General features: G+C 37.6%; 1 protein-coding gene across 7 annotated transcripts in view; it reads right to left on the bottom strand.

The window, feature by feature from the left end:
• Positions 1 to 20,327, bottom strand: part of ANKRD46 (ankyrin repeat domain 46) — a 61,136-nt gene that overhangs the window by 33,173 nt on the left and 7,636 nt on the right. For 2 of the 7 annotated variants that reach the window (XM_082313803.1, XM_082313804.1), the window contains exons 2-5: positions 16,591 to 16,748; positions 15,569 to 15,911; positions 14,104 to 14,262; positions 7,356 to 9,478 (exon numbers count right to left, since the gene is read on the bottom strand). In XM_082313803.1, the coding sequence (XP_082169929.1) occupies positions 9,262 to 9,478; positions 14,104 to 14,262; positions 15,569 to 15,879 (687 nt within the window). In that variant the 5' untranslated portion in view covers positions 15,880 to 15,911; positions 16,591 to 16,748 and the 3' untranslated portion in view covers positions 7,356 to 9,261. Of the gene's footprint in view, positions 1 to 7,354; positions 9,479 to 13,721; positions 13,845 to 14,103; positions 14,263 to 15,568; positions 15,912 to 16,590; positions 16,749 to 20,327 lie in introns of those variants that run through there. The other 5 variants (XM_082313805.1, XM_082313806.1, XM_082313802.1 and 2 more) reach the window with 4 other exon arrangements.

Here is a 20,327-nt window from a genome sequence, read left to right as displayed (position 1 = left end):
ATAACCAGACCGTCTGGAATCTGGCTGTGGAGTGGGAATAAAGAATTCATTTCCATTCCATTAAGAGTCTCCATCCATAAAAAGTTAATTTCCTTTCATAGGTAAACAGAAGGGAGATGCCCAACCTGACACAGCTCCCTAAATAATCGGACGGGACTTGTAAAGGCCTTAAGGCAGACAGAGCAGTTCAAGCTGCAAACTGCCTGCGCCATGTACCCTCTTCTGACTGCAGCTCATTAATGCTAATGCAACTTATGTCACGGGATAAATCCCAACCTCTCGCTGGCAGGTTCAAATTTAAGTAACTACAACAATCTTTTTTGTGCAGTGAAAGAGAGGCAGAGACTGAGATTCAAGAGACAAAGTATCAATAAAAAAAACCCAGAAAGTAGAGAATAAAGAACTGAATGGCCCTGTTTGAACTTGGCTTTGGTTAAAGTCAAGCAGCTGAAAGAGCTCCCGATCCAATACCCGCATGTAAAAAATAGACGGGGAAATCACATATTCTGATACTTAATTTAGAACCTGACATTCTAAACTTACTCTGCGGGTAGTTAAGTCAGAACCAGACACTACTCCTGCTTTATCGTTTCAGAAACAGAGCCTTCTGAGTCCCAGTATACAGAAACATCTTAAATGATGTTACAAATAAAATTCACAATAAAAATCTTACCAGTTTTAGTCAAGAGGAAAAACTCCAATGCTGCTTATGTTTCTTGTTACAAAACTGGGAATGTTTTGCTTGGTTTGAGAGCTCCAGTAAAATGACACTTAGCTACCTGTAACTGGAAGAATGAAAATGAGAAGATTTTCCCAAAACTGTTCTTTTTGCCAGGAGCATGACTGTGTCTGCCCAGTTTTCCTCAGAAACATCTGCAGTTTCTAAGGAAGTTGCTAATCTCACGCTCTGAATCTTTCTCCTTACTCTTTTTGTTCCATTACTTTCAGCATTCTTCCTTCATGTGCCAAAAAGTCACGCTAACCTCAGATCCTAATGCTTGCTTGCCTACAAAAAAACTCCCAAAACTAGGGGAAGTTACTTGCATAAAATATTTTTAATGAAGAAAACATGCTCTATCTTGTGCCCCAGTGGCTCTCACATATGGTTTGTGGTCTCCAGACTGCTGGCTAACTAGCCATGCAGTGATAACGGACTCCACGGCACCGACTCCACGTCCTCTCCTCCCTGCCGTTGCACCTTGCAAGGTGCACATCCTTGTCTCATCTGTGAGGGGACAGGGCACAGCTGAAAAAGCCGAGGCATGTTTGTAAACCATGGTAGATGTGCAGCTGGTTCTACCAGCTCACTGACACTTGGCGGTAACTAGGAACCACGCTGGTCTTATCTTTTAATGTCTGTTTTGTCCTCAATAAACTAACTCTGTCCTACATCAAGAATCTTGCAAGAGAAGGGGAGTATCTCCAGCAGTGTACGTCCACTCTAGAGGCTGTTTCAGCATCCTCTATATGCCCAGCATAAGCCTATTATGGAGCCATAGCCAAAAGAAGGGCAGTAAACCTGGGGCATCCCTCTATGCTGTTCCTGTGATCTATGCTGCTGCTGTAGACCGCAAGAGCCCAGAGGCTACAATACCCTGTTCCACGGAGCAGAGACTGGTCTCCATCCAGTCCCACTACCCAGAGAGTCTCACAAGTGGTGCACAGACTCCTCATATCCACCGACCTAAACCAAGCTCAGCTTGTTCACAGGTCAGATTTCGGACATTATCTATTGAAAGCTGAAGCAATCCACGCATGACTTTGATTTAATAAAAGTACCAAAAGAATCAACTACAGCATTAGAGAAAGAAAGTAAAACCGAAAGCAAGGTTCATACAACAAGGTTAGCTTCTTTTATCTTTATTACAGGAAAGTGTAAATTAAGATGATGACTACTACTGATAGCAGTGAACTGGTGAACTGGAGACAACTGATAACCCTCTCTTCAAAATATGGTATCTTCCATCCCATAAAGAGCCTCCAGCATAGACTAGGCGCGGCAAATAAAGATAGTTGGTAAAGAACAACGGCTCAAATAAGGTGGGGGACAGCATGCTGTAAGCAATGAAGACAACAAAATGGAAAGAAGCTATGGGGAAGAAATACGTTTTCGGAACAGAATCCTTGGTGCATGAGAAATAGGGTACATCTCAAGCTGAGGTGAAGCGTGATAGAGGCATGGAGTGGAGGGCAGAAGATGAAACGATGGGGAGGGGCAGAGTTAGGAAGGGAGTGAGAGTAAATTTCTGGTAGGGCTAACTGGCACAGCTTCCCGATCCAGCTCCTTGGGGTCAGATGCGTGCTAGCACTAGTGCCAGGGCAGGGGCAGGGAAGCACATTGGGAATAAAGTAGCAGCTGCCTGGGTGCCAGCAGCAGGTGAAGTCTGTGGCTTTGTACCCTTACATTAGTTAAGATTTAAAAACAGACTTGCAGTTAGATTGCTTTCTCGGCTTAAAAATGCATATAAAGTATTCCTAATTGCTCTACTGGAGCATAGCTTGTTGCCTGGAGGAAGACAAGAGCTTTCAAAACTGTACACCTTCGAATTTCAGAACATACCTAAAGGCCAAAAGTTTCTACAAAGGTATTGTACTTCTGGCAGAGTGACTCCAAATGCCCAATATGAAATCCCCAGGGTCCTGGAAAGCCTGAAAATGCAGGGAATAGACACATCTCCAGCTTTATGGCCAGACCGCCTTTTAATCCTCAAAGTGTTTGCTCCATCTGCAGAGGCTTTCCGGAGGACCAGGTTAAGACAAGGCCGACAGTTCCCCTAATCACTGTTGCATTTCACGTGAAAAACGGACAAAACAACCAAGTCCTTAACTAAACAAACTGTACCATACTAGCAAATGCGTTGCTCACTTTGCAAAGCAGACAGCATTAACTCTAAAAACCAAAGAGAATTGACTAACGTTTTGAAACTGAAGAATTCACTCACTATCAAAACAATGACACTTGGTGGGTGAAGCACACCTTTGCGAGGTAGGCAATGTGATCTACACTTCCCAAACTGTAGCACTGAGACCAAGAAAATATGTCCGTAAGTCAGGGCAATGAATAAGAACAGAGCTGGTGGTATATTAAATACCAATCTGATGACAAATGACAAAAAACAGAATTCCTTAAATCAGACTTATTTCAGACTGATCTCACTGGAGGCCTTGCTTGCTATTCCTAAACATCCTTTTGGCATAGGAGTGCACAGATTAAGGACACACATGCTCATTATCTGTGCACATTTGCAGGCTGTAATTCTAGTAAACATTAGATTAAAAAAAACAGTTCCTTGAACTCTGAAATAAAGAATAAAGCTTTGACTTGTAGTATAATTAAAATTTTTGAAAACAGCCTTCAGTTCAAGCTCCATGTGTTCAGCACTGGTGTTCATCGACTGACACAAGGATTCAAACCAATACCATAAATGGGAAAACCAGTTCTGTAAGGAACACGTCTGGCAGGATTGAACAGTCCACATACAAGCTGCCATGACTTTCAGTGGAGTACTCCATTATTCTTTATGTCGTCTACAGAAACTGTGCTTGCCAGCTTAAACCTATGGGTGTCTACATACTTCATTTTTTGTCTGAAAATATCTGTACCAAAACAAACCAAGCCAGATGTTCAGCCTGTAATGAGACAACAACAATACGAGGGTGAGCATATGGCATTTCAATTCTTACATCCTAGCAGAAATCCACTACCTTTAACTAGTTTTGTTTCAATATGCACACTTCATTAAGCCAGCACGACCTTTAAACATCACTACCGTCACACCACTGCAAGGCTATGTCAGCCTTTCTACTAGAAAACTTACCTGCCAGAGATTATGTTATTTGAAAAACTCCTCATACTAAGGAATTTGGCTCAATACGGAATTCATATTCTACAGTTCAAAACAAATTTACTACTATTTTCTTCTTGCTTTGCATTAAGAGAATGTTCTCTGTTCTTTTTTCTTTGGCAAAGGAAAACGAGATATTGCATATACTTGATCCTTCATCTGGATTCCTGCCTTCTGATATTTAGATAAACATAACTTAATACACCAGAAATACTTAATGTTTTACAAAGAGCTTCTGTTCACATTTGGTAAAACTTCTTTTGCTAACCTATGTGCAGAAGGATTCTTGTATAAGAGGAACCAGTTCAGCTTCCACATGAGCAGCTGTTAATGTAGGCACACATTCAAACACGCAGTTGTCTGAAATAGCAGCGCTCTAGACGTTGAAAGTCAAGAGGGGCCAGCTCAGATTGCACGGCTGCATGGCCACCCCTGTGAGATGGTGTCATCACAAGCCAGTGAAATCCTTCTCCTGCTAGGAAGCGATTACTGGTCACTCCTTGCACTGCTTACAAGCACTGGGATCGGCCTTTAAGCTGTGATTCACAAAGGTATCACACTGCTCTGCCTCCCTTGCTGCTGTCTTGGCTCACTGCATTCACCTCCCTCCTATTTTCTGCAAACCGTACGTACCACACAACAAATTCTGTTCCAAATGTCTCCTCATTTTTCCTTATCCAGAAGGTAGTTTAAAATCACAAACGGAAAGAATGTGTCACTTGAAGCCACAGTTGTGACTTGTTCACACTTTGACTTCAGAAGTAGTTCTGATTTGTTGCTTTTTAGTTACGGCAATTTCCAGTAGGTCTCCCATTCCCTTGGCAGCAATGAAGAACAATAGTTTTGTCTCATCATAGTCATTAGGAAATATTGGTTGCTTAATGCTTACTTACAACAATGATTTACAAACTGAAAATGCCTACAGCAGAGACACATTTTTCAGGGTCCTGCACAGACTGCTTCAGCTGCAACACCAGAGCATTAGTTCTACTTTGCATAAGAGCACAGACCACACCAGATCCCTGTCCGTCGGAGACTTCTAGTTTTCATCTCCGATTTCTCTGGAAGCATGACCCTGGGAACACTTCACTTCCCGGCAATAAATAGCAAAGAACTACCAATTAGTTGCATTTGTTTCCCAATACTGTATACTTTAAAAGTGTTCCTCCTTTGAAGCATTTGTAAGAGCAGTACAAAAGATGCCAGGCAACACAAAATTCAGCTGAAGTACTTAAATCTGTTTAAGATAACAGGTGCATCATACTACCCTGCAAGTGCAGGTACAGAATTATCTCTGCTGTCACCAGAAATTAATTTCATAATAGAGATTGAAGATTCATGATTCAACAGTATTTCAGCACTTACAGAGTTTACAGAGAACTGCAGGTTATGAAACTGTGCAATGACGTTTGAATTCTTCTAGAAAGCCCCAACACCAGGGATGAGAAATGTCGTAACAACTGGCAGCAACAATTTCTGTAACATTTTGGGTGACTTCGGAAATTTTATAAAGTATACCCCAAGTAACCCATCTACAAGGATTAATGTTGAAATGTAAAGGAACACTGAATGAAGGACACGCATTCTGACCTAATTCTCACGTCATTTAAGACTTATTTTAATCACCAATTCAAATATGATTTTAACAAAGAGCTGGCTTCAGAAACAGGAACAACTTCAGAAACAACTGCCTTCAGAAACAAGTTAACTTGTGTGTCACCTGAGGAAGAAATCAGTTCTGTTAAAAGTCAACTTCAGGCAACGTTTATATAGATAGACTTTTGAAAATTCTGAATATTTATAGACTAATATAGACTTTTGAAAATTCTGAATATGACAACAGACAATATTACCCTTTTTTTGGTTTTGAGTTGGCAGGAGAGTTTTCACTTGCCATTTGTACTTTCTAGTACTACTTTAAAATTATGCTATTGAATTTCTGAATAAATTACTTAATTTGCATTTCTCTAACATATTATGACCACACATACTTTGATTAGAAAAAGAGCTGCCTAGCTAACTAGCCCATCTACAATACACTGGGAAGTTGACTACTTTTACTTTCTTAAGATATTAAAAACAGCCAGAGAGATTAGTTGACTCATGCTAAAATCGCGCTCCAGATCAGCTGCAGACCCAGAAAATGCCTAGATCTTCTGTTTCAATACTTTAAAGTGAGACCATGTTCCTTCTCTCAGAGGAGCTTTTCACGATGATACACCTCACAGCACCAGATCACGGCTGGTAATGAAATACCTGTTGTATTGGGGCAACCAGAAACAATACCTACCTATGACAGTCACAAAACAGATCATCCCCTTCTACAAAGCAAACTACCAATATGAGTGAAAACAGAAGCCCTTGAAGATAAAAAGATAGGACATGAACGAGTTACTATGAGGTAAGATAGGTGTGATCTTGCCATGAAGTAAATGTGAGCACAGGGACAGCCCACTGCAGCGTAGCCTATGTGCATCCATTTTACACTCCAGTTTACCTTGCACTATCTTGTCCACCAAGTTGTTTTATGACACTGGAAAAAATCACTTCATCCCTCCATGATTGTTTTGTCTTTCAATTCCTTAGTCCGTTTTAGCTCATTAGTCTGAGAACAGCTTGAGACAACAAGCTGTCTTGGATTTGAAGAGCACCTAGCAAAATGGAGTCCCTGGATCAAGGTATCTAGGCACCGCTGCAATAATACATAAAAGAAATCTTATTGAACTACAGACAATCCAAACTGATCTATGTCATTATGCTGAAACAGTACAACTCCCTATGACAACAGCTTCAAGAGGAAGTAGGCTAAAGTCCTCTTTCTGTTCCTGTAAGAAAGACAGATTGTATTCCCTGAAATCTAGCGTACAGGAGGTAAATTCATTCTTTAGAATCAACCTTTGAAAAGGAAGTCGTTAATGTTTATAGATATATTGAAAGGCACAGCTGTCCTTTTTCAATAACAGAGGTATATACAGAACAAACTCCTCTTTTAGTCAGACATTTATCACGTCCTTATTTCAAAGAGTAGCAGTCATTACACAGTGAAGTTCAAACAGTGCTTTGGATTTCTTTGGGTTTAAAAAGTGACATACGTTAATTTGGAAGACACACATGATTTTTCAAACCTTTTCTATGTGCAGTTCCGAAACTGCTTATGCATACAGCATAAGCAAAGTACAGCAAAGTAGGAAAGGCTACTTAAGGCTCAAGCTTGGTTTTCTTGGTTATATTTTGTACCCCCTCATAGGCAATCTTAAATCTCGAGGGGCCTCCAGATCACATGTTCAATACCTGAAATCTTAGATAAGAGAGACAGACAGACAGAGAGCAACTGTGATTCAGTAACAATACTGAAAATAAACCAGGCAAATCTAAAAAAACCATGCTCTAAAACCTCATTTATACCAACAGCATGGTTGTAATTTCTCAGGGAGGGCACCTCCCCACTTCTGAAATGCCCATTATCAATGCACAACAAACAAATAAACTCAGTATAATGGGGTAGAATCATTAGCATTGCACTAATGTAATAATAAACCAAAACATATTTACTACATATATTTATTTGTGGCATTCACCCATACTGAGAATACAATTACAAATTATGCTGATAATACTTCCTGAAAGACAACGTGATTATTCCAGATACAGAGTATTATTAACAGAAGTGTACTTATTTGGAGAACTAACTGTAATTTAGGTATACTATGAGTTTATATTTCTCCGTTCATGAACAGATGTACAATAATTGAAATACTCAGAAGAGGAGTATGTTCTGGTTTTTTGTTGGTTTTTTTTTTTTGTTTTTTAAAAGGCTTTCCTTTCTGCAGCATTGCAGCTGCTAGAAAAGTATCGTTTCATTAACCTCTAACTTAAGAAATGAGATCAAGAATTATTCAGACGCAATTTAGAATGGGGCCTGGCTCAGTGAAGCACACATCAAAACAAAGACAACAACCCTCTTCACTCAAACCCATAAACAAGAAAGAAAAATATACATGGTAGCAAAACAGAGAGATGTAGGTTACTTCTATCAATACTTACTGTAATTTATAATTTTATAAATGTTTGATGTTATTTAGCAACAATTTAGGAGTGGCTAAGTAAAAAAAAGGCAATTCATTAGGTTTGCAGAATTCATTTTGTTTGGGATTTTCAAAGAAATGGCAACAAAGATAGTGAGATGTCTCATCAGCATGGGAGGAGAGAATCCACTTTCTTTGAAAACCTCCAGCTTACTCTGTAGTACCTTTCTAGCCTTCACAGAAGAGTATCTAACTAATTCATATCCCTAAGTTATTTACAAACAAAGGATTTCACAGCTAGCTACAGAATGGGTCAAGGTTTCATTTCATACAATGTTCCTAAATATTAACATTTAAAATACTTTTACTCTGCATACTCAGAAAATAATTCATAAGCCTGTAAGTGCTGTCTGAAAACAACTGAAATGGAAAACAATTCTAGAAAGGAATTCTATTCAATCAAGTCCTCTCCACAAACATGAAAACAATACAATTATATGGTTCACTCTGGTCCCTGCGGGAGGAAGAAAGTTATCCTTCATGACATATTTCACAAAGACAATGACCTTACAGAATTATTATATATAGAGCAGAACACCTAAATCACTTTTCAACCACTCTTACAAAGAAAGGTTTGCTTAGTAACATTTCAACAAAAAGGCAAGATTTTCAGCCTAAGGCTGAAACAACTTTATTTCCAAAGCACAACAAACAGCTTTGTTCTACAAAATTTACTTCAGGCAGGTATTAACAACATCAAATTCATCTGGGGAAGAAACACTACATTAACCTAATAAATAAAGGAGTGATCTATACATTAAAGACATAGTAAAACTTGAACTATTTCTCATTCTTTTTATAAACTAGCAGATATGAAACTATGGGGAGGCATTAAAAGAACTATGAAGTTGCAGCTTATTATTGTCTATATATCAGAATGCATTATTATATTATTCAGATTTCTTGAGGAGGACTTTTAAAAGAATATTTTTCTTTCAACTGAAGCACACACAAAAAAATCCAACAATAGATTTACCTCTCCTAATAGGGAAATTAAATGAAATTTGGTTCCATACTAAGATATATTTTTCATGCTCAGGAATTTAATATTCATTATGAAAGGCCTTTTCTAATCATAATATTTTATCAACAGAGAGGATTATCTTCACATCTTGCTTGCAAGTCAAGATAAGTCAGAGGTAGCTTAGGAATGCTTTAGAATTTAGTGTTTTACTTGAAATGAATTAATCCCTCTTTCAAAGGGGTTAATAGTAAGTACAAAAGGCAAACAGTATATACAGCTGCCACTGCCTGCACCAAGAGAATAATTCCAAGAAGCTCAAAATAAGATTAGGAAAGGGAAAAGCACGGTGCACTTCTTTGCTTTTGCTTCAGTGCACCAGTTCAGGCTGGTTTTCTACAAAAGGAAGCACCCCACTAACATAGTACGCTATTCCAAGCGACAGAAGAGCAATGACAATGATGAGGAGCAGCACCCTCCAGAAGCCCAGGTCTTCCACAAACTCTTGCCATGTCGTGCGGAAACTGGAAAGAACTCCTTCACCTTGCTGTAGGTTTGGATTAAGGAGGGAATGGCTTTCCATCGCACTACGAAGGATTAAAGTTAAAAATACATCAGAACAAAAGAATGCACCTTTAAGTACAACAGTAATCCTACTAAGAGCAACCGAAACATTCTAAATTAAAAACTAAACCCACCTACAGATTTATAGCATTGCCTCTGCTAATTCAAGACAAAGTAGATCAGGAAAAGACTCCTAACTCTAAACTTAATTTAGTTGAAAGGATGTTTTATTAACCTGTGAAAAGAGAATGATATTTATATCTGTACAACTGCACGGAGTTTGCAGGCTTGCCACCTAGAAGCCTTCAAAAGTCAGTACTCATAATTCCTACTAAATATGGCTTAGTAAAACCTAATGAAGCATAAACTAAAACCTCAAGGGGCACAGCTCTTGTTAATAAAACAAATTATGATTTAAAAATAAACTCTGATGAATAAAATGGAAATTTTACCCAATATAATTTAGATTCTGAACTCTGTAGTGATCTTTACTACTCTCCTGCATGTCTTTGTTACAGAGGCCTCTTCTCCAGCATAAAAATATCACAGAAAACAATAAATTTGGATAACAAGAAGTTCAGAAACTTTCTGATCTTCAAGACAAGTTGTCATCACTGTGTTTTCTGTCATATGGCATTCGGCAACTGCTTTGATGTTTTAACATTCCACTATCAATCCATCATGCCCCCTTAAATTGTTAGACTATAAATCAGGGACTGGAACTCTCACTTTTAAATGAGAAACAAACATAAAATTAGAATGAGGCAGTCATCTTGACAATGAATCACCTTTAGAAAAAATGTAAGTTGTTTCAAATACTGCATGGCTTCTTGTATCATTCTCCCAATTTTGCTGGTTTCACAATTGGTTTATAACAGGAAACTTTCTCTGTTGCTGTATGAAAAACCTCACAAAGAATAGGAAAAATTTCTCATCACTTGATTTCACTTATGTAAAATTTTAGCCACCTGCACAGTCCTACTACTTCTCACTTGAGTGCAATTACATACACAGGTGTTTACAGGATCAGGCTCTGACAAGCATGGAAAGGAAATGGTGAAACCAACTACGTACACAATGATGTCAATAGCAGAAGGTAAGCAGAGAAAACACAATTTTTTTCCTCCCTTCTAATTGCTTTCCGTTACAATATTCCTAGATATCTCTTATAGCAATAATAAAACATTTCATGGAAAAGCAATTTCCAAGTCAAAACTGACTGTGGAAATGCTATTGTTCTTGGTGACAATAATAAATTGACAAATGATTGTTATCAGAAAAAGGTCTCATTTATGAATCTCTCTTCTAAGATTACACCATGGGAAAACTTCACACTATTCATATGGTATTTTTTCTTAGAAAGTACAGCCACTGAAGAATAATTAGCCTAAACTCCCATAGCTTGCTGAGTATTCCAGCGTCACATGCCGAAGATTTCAGAAATTGCCTATTAAATAGCTTGTCTTTTTTGTTTTTTTAAATATTTACCTTGCTGTAATGCTATTTTTGCTTGCCCATAGCTGCAGGATTTAGTCGTCTTCCTTGCTTATTATGATTTCCCAAGCAAAACAAAGGGTTTAATAAAAGACAGCCATTGGTGTAGAACAGAACTACTCACTCATTAAGTACTAACTAGTTAATACGTAACCACAGAGAGGTTAAATAAAGGTGCAATGCAATTTAAGTGAAAAGATAACATGCTTGCTCATTAAATAGAAAAGGGTACGTAGAAAACACCTTTGCTATTTTATATTACAACCCAATTAAAGTCAATGTTATTCAAGATATTTTTTCTTATTATGAATTACAGCTGCTTAAGAAATGGTAATGCAGCAACGCATCCTACAGAAGAGTTTGTGCCACACAGCCCAGACAGATGTTCTCTTCTGTTTCCAACACAACGTGGAAGTTCACATTTGGATGCACTTGTGGGCACAGTCACAGGTCATGCTGGGCTGTGCAGATGGACAGATCGTCTGTGCTGAACGATGGACAGAGTGAGCTCTGCCTCCTGACAGCACGGTGCCACTCCTCACTGGGAGGAGCGCAAAGGAAGAGAAAATAAATTTGACTCGGGAACTTAGCTTTGACCTCTGCTTCCAGAGCAGCAGCAACTGTATGCAATAAGGAGCAGAAAACTTAAGGCAGAGACTGTTTTTAGAAAGAGCAACCATTATTTCTCCATAGGTTCATACATAATGTAAGAGAGTTGGGGAGGAGGGGGAGAGGACAGAAGACATTCATCTAAGTGTCTCTAAAATGTGAAAATAATACTAAGAGGGAGGAGTGAAACTGTGGAGGTCTGAAAAGCCAACCGTTGCAAAGACATTATTTATTTACAAAGCAAACAGCACACAAGCTCACTTGCTTTTGCTGCTGTAGGCATCTGTTATTTGTTATTTTAAAAATAATGTATTTCAGACATTTTAAACACATTCACAAACAAGCTGGGTAGTGCACTGTTTATGTCTCTGTGCCTCTCCCCAAGGAGAGCTGCTGACTTCCTTGCCAAAGCAAACAATATAACATTTATGAAGGTCAAATAACAGAAAGGAAGCTATGTTCATTAAAGGGACACTATCAAATCAAAAATTGGAATTTAAGTGGGGCTGAGCTGTCGGTCCATATGTTTAAACAAAAACAGCATAAATGCATTTCTGTGTGACAAGCAGCTTTCAATAAAATTTAGTTAACTCAGAAAGGTAACACGCACAAATTCTTGTAATTTATACCCATGTCATTTTGAGAATAATATTAAATTTTCTATTTCAGGGCTTAAAACAGTCTCTCTGATGAGTGGGAAAGTGTAAGTTCTTATTCTGATGTATAAGAACTAACTTCCAATCTGCTCACTGGGAGTATTTGGCATGATTTCTGTAATTTTGTTGCTTTCACCTTTTCTGTTTACTCAACTTAGATAACAACTCCACCTACACAGTTTAATTTTCATGTACAGAACAGGCTGTGTACATTTTGACACAAACTGAACAACAATTACGTGACAAAACTCCCTGTCTTTTGTGACATTATGTTCCAGCAGTCACAGTTCATGATCATTATTAGACAATACAAAAAACTATAAATTTGAATAAATTCAGCATAAGAGCAAGTATTCCAAACAATGTCGATATCCTGTCTCCAATACAAATTCAAAACAAAACAGTACTGGAAAGATCTCTTGCATTATTAATCTCAGTCCCATGTTCTGTCGTGTTTACTGGCAATTCAATGACTTCTGCAAGAGAATTAGCCTCCTTTGAAACTTGCAAGGGTTCTTGCCTCATCTAAATCCTACAAGAAGGCTGTCTTGGAAGCTCATTGTAAAAAAACATTCCCAATTTTCAATCAAAAAAGTATTTGTGGTTTATCTGTATCCTTTGCCTCTTGTGCTATCATAATCTTTTGTCATAAACAGTTATTTTATGTTGTTCAAAACCAGTATTTCTTGTTCAGCAACCACACACCTCTCAGCCTTCACTCTGCCAGGCTAAAACGAGCTCTAGTTGCCTCCTTTCACAAGGAGACGCTCTATTCCCTTGAGCGCTGAAGTAACGCTTCTCCACGCTTCTTAAAGGATAAATCAAACTTTTTGAATGGGGCTAAACAGCACGATAAAACGTACCACACAGCAGAAGTTACCGTTGCTTTTTACAACAGCACTGACAGTTTTCTTTATGTAGTGGAAATATCTCGTTTTGCCCATTGCAGGACTTCATTGCCTTTGGTAAGGCAACGGTAAGTGGTAGCATCAACTCCTGGAACTGACCTCAAGCCTTTTCTCCTATAACCTCATTTTCCACTGAGGAACTTCCATTTTATGGCATACAGCTGTAGGTAAATTAAGTTGCATTTTGTGCTGCTGAATCACAATTTATTCCTACTAATTTTCTCTCCCTTGTCAGTCCAGGTTTTTGTCTATGCCATCCCAATTTTCCTCTGCGTTGCCTATATCTCACTTCTTAGTATCACTAACATGCTACTACTTCCTATGCCAGAATCATTTAGGAAAATTATAAGTAAGCACAGTCCCAGAACCAGGCCTTTAGGAATTCATTAGTAACTTCCCTCTAACCCAATACTTTCTCTGAAATTGTCAGCAGTTTTCCTGAAATCTTCAGTTCTCCTTTAACTATCTCTTTAGTCACCATGAAATTCTTATTTTATTCTTCATCTTTTCCAGGAATACTACCGAGAGAAGCTTCATATATGGCACCATATAAAATTCTTTATTCAAGTTCAGATAGATGAAAAGTCTGCTATCCCTTCTTTGCATAGACAATCCATCTTATCAAAAGGATGTTCGGTTAGCCTGTGATACTGGCGTTTTGCATTTCACCCCATTTTCCCTTTGGCTTTGTGATAAGTGGTAGAATATTTATTTTTGGGAGTCTGTAATGGAAAATGAGTAATTATTTTTAAAAATTTTCACTGTAAAATGAAATTCTCAATAGAAAAAGTTCTTTTTTTTCTTACATTTGATCTGTTTAAAGAGATTTTTCCAAAATCTAAAATTTTATTTTGATTTGGTCTGATAATACCAGGCCAAATTTGATATTATGTTTTGAGGAATAAACAATCAAGTCAATCACAAAAATCTAAAAGCAATAAACATTATTTCTCCTTGTAATTACTTTTGTTTTGTAAATACCTTTCGCTTTCAGCAGTTTGCATTGTTTCCAGCTTTGAGTGAGCTCCTCTGTTAAATCCTTTCACCTCTTGCTCCTCTAAAGATTCCAGCAGTCTAATCACATCTTTATTCACACCCCTTCGTTTTGCAAGAACAAGCGGTGTTGCACCTTGGTGATTGCTAAAATAACCCCACAAAAGGACATGAGAAGAAAAGAAACGTTTAATATAGAAATTTGTAACAAGACAACTCAGCATAACACACTACAATTTAGTAAGTCCTCAGAACTATTTTCTGTCATATCAGACAATAAGAAATTCCTGTCTATACAGGTTATAGCATAACTGGCTATAGAAGAAAATCAGTATATTTAGGTTTGAAGTTGCACAACTCTTTTTTCCTCTAAATAAAATCAAAATTCCTAGTCTTCTAATCTAATTGGAATCTCTGGGTGTTATAACAAAAAATAAACAGTAGATTTATGGCAATGTTCAAGATTAAGCTTAATTTCAAGAAGGAATTGTGCAATCTGGCTCCTCGTAGTTCCTTTTCCATGTGCGTATTAGGACATCAGGCAAAAATGAAATAAAATACAGATGGTCCCTCTGCTACTATTAAAATAATACTGAACAGGACCAGAGCTGCCTTCAGACTAGGGATTTTCACCAGAGTTGTTTGAAATGAGGAAAAAAAACCCCAACCGACAACCCATAAAGAATCTGGTCTGCCAATAACTAGTTTTGCTGAGTTGAAAACATTAATGAGGGACAGGTGAAAAAGGGACAGATTAAAAAACTCTAAGGTTTTGAAGTTACCACTCATTTTTGCATGCGTTGTGAATATGCAGAAAGTTCCACAAACAAAATAATTCAGTTACTGCAATGAAACAGCTAGTTATTTTGCAGCTTGAGAGCTTACATCTGAGCACTGACATCTGACAGCTGCTGGAAGCCAGAAGGAAAGAATATACAATATTTAAAAGAAGGACCGAGTCACAGACTTTGAGGGAGGGGGAAAACACTGAAAGGAAGCATTGTTATCAAAGGAGTATGGGAATGAACTGACACACACACATACTGTATTTTCTTTGTCTTATACAGTACAACAATTAAAACAATAGAACTGTGGTGGAGAAAATTCTTTTCAAGTAGTTAATGTGATTTTTTTCTTTGGTGCCAACCACCCACACCTGGCCGTCTGGCCAAACCAGGATAGCAATGTCATCAGTGAGGAAGAATTAGATACAGCAGCCCACACCAGCAGCTGCTATTTTTATTTGCTTTGCTTGTTGAACAGACTAGCAGAAGTGGCCTCTTACTGTTTTCCTGCCTTCTTGTTTTATGTTTTTATTAAGAGATATCTTTAAAAAGTTGAATTGCACCAAATACAGCATTTCAGCAATAGCAGATTTACATGCAAGGCTCTGGCAACAGAAGACTAATATATTATAAAATATGTGCTGTAAAAAAAAAAAAAAGTGACTTACCAAATATCAATTTTAAGTCCATTAGAAACTAGGAACTGGATGGTATCCACATGCCCACACAGGTGAAGGGCTGTGTTACCTTGGTAATCAGTGGCCAGTAGGTCAGCACCAAATTTATGCAACAGTTGACAGATGTCTACATTTCCTCTGGCTGCAGCGAGGTGAAGGCCAGTTCGGCCTCGGCTGTCACGAATATTTGGGTCGAAACCGCTCTCTAACAGTCGTTTGGAATAGTTAAAATCTCCATCAATGCAAGCCTGCAGCAGCGGCACATTTGTCTGGGAAGAGTCGTTCACAAAAACGTAGGACATTGTTCTGATTCTCTCTGGAGTAGGTGACTAACCTGCAAGTAAAAGTGGGAAGAAATGATGGTGAAACCAGGCAAACAAACACAATGCAAATATTCTGTAGGCTGCTCAGGTTCCCAAACAAGAATGCAAACCAGCTTATAAACCAACTCTGAAATCTTCACGTCCTGCATATTCACTTCATGCACTGCATTGCCTTCTGGTAGTATGGAAAGAGCTCCTTTTAGTATTACTCACACCTCTGGAAACAGCAGCAAAGCTTTGTTATTACAGAAAACTGATAAGATCAATGCCACAAATGCAAAACAGGAGATTAACTTTCACCTAGTAAGAGATCACATATACTAGTATTCATATTAAAGGGCAAACCACTGCAGATCAGAACTGAAAGAGAGAATAACCACCTTTCGTCAGACGGAAAACTATAAACAATTCAGTTAACAGATACAGTGACTCTAACTGCAGTTCTTACTAGCTATAAGCAAAGCTACTCCAGTGGGATTTCCACCATCTGAATTTGAACTTTGATGCACAAAGTGCAGTCAGTTGCTGAAAATGCTTGATTACTAATTCCTTCATTCTGCAAGAAACATATTTTTCAATACTCTTTGCAGAACATTATTTTTATAGTGCCACAGATACACAAACTAGTGAACAAACAAGAATAGCAACAGGAACTATGGAAAACTGAGTGTAGTACGTGAAATTACCCACCTGAAAGTGAAAAGTGGAAATGGGTACAAGGAGGACAATGGTAAAATCAAGTACGGAGCTATTGTGAGTTCAACTAGAACCCCAGTATGAAGAAGCACAAATGTAGTTTCTCTGGCTTAATATTAAATAAAGGATTAAGTCCTTTTCTGTGTCAGGACCTAAAAGAGGAACATAAATGTTGTTTCACCATGGATTTCTTGCTATAGAATATTTAATGAACTATGATTTAAGTTTTGCAGAAGACTATCTTAAGGATGAGTCAAATAATGAGGGTATGATGACACTGTGTGCTTATGGGACACAGAAAAGATGACTTGAAAACAATAAGGAAAAAGAGAATGACTATGCAAGAGGATGGTAAAATGTGCATGAGGCAATGGTAAGAAGAAATGAAAACATTTAGGAGACTGGACAGCAAAGCTTTGCACTGCCTCAAAAAGGAGGCAAAAAAGAAAAAAAAAAATCATATAAACCAGTAAAAATCCTTAGAAGAAACATCAATACAGAGTTCAAGTGACAGGAAGGAAAAGTGATTTTTCTAGATAAGCTTTGAATGGAAACTGAACCGAAACTTCCCTTGAAACAGTATCTTTCACTTGCCCAGGGTTTGTATTTTGGGCCCATGATGTAGCAGCGTTCTGATCAACTATCTGAACCTCTTATTAAGATTGCTATAGGCAGATTTAAATTTTCTCATCTATATAAGGTATCCTTCCACACCAGTGCACTCATTCAGCTGGGAGAATGGAAACATGGCCAGTAGCCAAAGAATTCGATTTAAAACCTCTCCTTTTTTTGAGAGTTTATAATGTCTATATAGCTCTACCCCCATGTTTTAGATCAAATTCAAGATCAAAGTACCTACAGAAGTAATTTCAAAATGTTTACACACGGGTCTGATTAACAGCTGTAGCATTTGGGGCTGTTGAGGTTAATAAATCATATTTAAATTTCACTAGGTTGTATTTCCTATCTGGACAAATTCTGCTACATGTATCAACACTGTCTAGTTCCCCAGTGCAGGAATGCACAATTTTGTTTTTTCTTTCTTGGATGCAGAAAAGAAAAAGATAGGAATAACTTCTACATCCTGGTATCTGTATAAGGAATGATTTTAAGCAGAGTACATTCCCCTAGGCTGCAAGTATGTTTTTAAGCACGTGACAGTATATTACTGGCTCAAGCAGCCTTTTCCACAACCATCTCCAATAGCAAAAGGCCAGTTCACTGATGTACCATAAAACATTTCATGCAAGACTGGTGTCATTTAGGGCACTAACAGCTTTCTTATAACCCTACACAGAAAGAAAGGACAATGTACTTACTTGTATTTCCAATGAATATGTTACAAAACCCCTGAGTGTTGCACAGCTAGGATTCCCAGCTGACAGCAATTTCAATTTTCTTGCCCATTTCCCACCCAAATCATAAATGATGCGAGAATTCTTCTTCAACTCTGCTAGTCCCATCTTTGCTGAGAAAAATATCGGGCCCAGTTTCTGTACAATGTGATTGTGACCTTTACATTCTGCACTAAATCTTCCCCAAAGCAAGATCATAAATCATTTAAAAACCTCCAATTATCAGCCATAGTAACAGCATATCAGCAGCACAAAACCCTACTTGTACTTGATAAAAAGATCGTGGTTCACTTGTAAAATAATATTTGAGTGTTTAAACCTGTTTAATAAAACAAGGCCTAACATAAATCAACAACAGAATATTATACTGGAAGAGACTTGTGCTATTTGAGAAACAGTATGGCATGCTCTGTTAAATGTAAGCTAATGTTTAGATTTTCATACCAGATGTCTATATCTGGTAAAGCGTTACAGAATTCCCCGTCACTTCACATACAGCTCTGATTAAACATTAGCTAATAATACCAGGAAAAAAACCATCACTGCCTTATCTTCTCAGGAAAGGAAACACAGAGATTAGCAGTTATCAGAAAGTGTAACTGGAAGTAATTCCAATTCAGAATTTATTATCACTAGAATCTTTCAGAATTGATTGCTAAAGTGTAGAAGACTAGAGTGAAACCTTAGTATTTCACAGTAAGAAAGAAAAAAAACCCAACAAATCCTTCTTCCCAATGCTTGGAGATTGTGGACTAAGCAAATGCATTCGCAAAAAAAAAAAAAAAAACAACAAAACCTGGACCATCTGGTTTGATTTATCTTTGTGATTAAAAAGATTTTTTTCTACAAACGCAATTCTATTTCACATATGGCTACCTAACCTATCCCAGATACGAGCTGCATACAAAGCTGAACTATACACCATCTTTAAAATGCCAGTCCCCAAATGATACGTTCTTGCCTCAAATTTAACCCAATTTAGCAAAATTTCCTGTCTAACAAAACTTGGAAAAAAATTAAAATAGTCGTCTTAATTAGATATTTTTGAATAAACAAACTGTGGTTACATTTCTGGCCACAGTACGTATCAAAAAGCTTATTGCTGCAATGAATATCTAATGCAGTGGATTTAGAAACAAAATTCCAAACCATTAGCTATTCTCTTTAAATTGCTTCTGAAAGGTGAATCTGATAACAACTCTGAATCTGCCTAAAAGCTGGTACACTCACCATTAAGCATTAATGTCACAGGCACAAATTAGGACAAACGGACTTGCATTAGTAACAAGACATAAAAGTATTGCAAAATGAGCATTCTGAATATCCCTATAGATTACTACTACTGGAGTTAAATAAATCTAATTTGTTTCAGTAAATGACTGCTTCTAAAAATGCATCACTATCTACTGAAAATGTATCTTTTAAATTTTACTTCTGTTTAAAAAAAAAGTTTTGCTGTTAATAACTTCGTACTTTGATAGAAAATTAGTTTTGTGAAAAAAAGTAAATTCAAAGACATCCTCCCAAGCAAGAAGAATTCTCATTAGAAAGACATAATATAAGAATACATTTTCCCTAAATTTATACAACATGGATATAGCCTGAGAACAGTGTACTTTTATTAATAATTTTAGACATTATGCTGTAAGCCTCTTCTTCAATGACACGTGGGCTAGTACAGGATAAGAAAATCTAACCGAACGGTTCCCTTTTCAGAATGAATGCTTATATTATGTGATTCTGTAAGAATAATTTACTTTTATTTATTAGAAGTCAGTTGTCTCTCACTGTACTGCGTACAATGGTAACTCAGTGTCATACGCTGATCTGTTGTATCACACCTTCACACCTGCAGAAGCCAGGAGTGAGCTTGAATAATTCAAACCATAGAGCTAGGTGCAAGTTCTGTCACTTCTTAAACTAGTCCTAAATTTGCACTAACCATGGACAGTTTAATTTTACAGTAAATATATGCTGCTGTCTCTGCCTTCTCAGTAAGTTCAATGGCTACCAAACAGCGCTAGAAAAAGGAGAGAATGGCTAGATTGTGAGACAGAATCACTAATGGGACTGGTCTTTCCACTACAAAAATATTAATGAACCCAACAAGTTGTAATAAACCACCCAGTCGCTGCTACATAGGATACACCACCAGTTCTGCAAAACTACAATATTTCCAAGAACATTCAGGAAAACTGAAGTAACTGTCCCTATTTTAAAGCAACACATCGGAACAACGGAACAATATCAGATTGCTCAGTACTTGAGAAGATTGCTCAGTACCGGAACCTAAGCATCAGTAAGACTACTACGAGCGAAACTGCCACCACCGAGAAATGGAAACTAAAACAAAACCAAGAAAAAGAAACATCCCCC

The sequence above is a fragment of the Platalea leucorodia genome, assembly GCF_965183815.1.
Source record: "Platalea leucorodia genome assembly, chromosome: 1".
Taxonomy (NCBI): domain Eukaryota; kingdom Metazoa; phylum Chordata; class Aves; order Pelecaniformes; family Threskiornithidae; genus Platalea; species Platalea leucorodia.
This window is presented reverse-complemented; position numbering and strand designations above follow the sequence as displayed.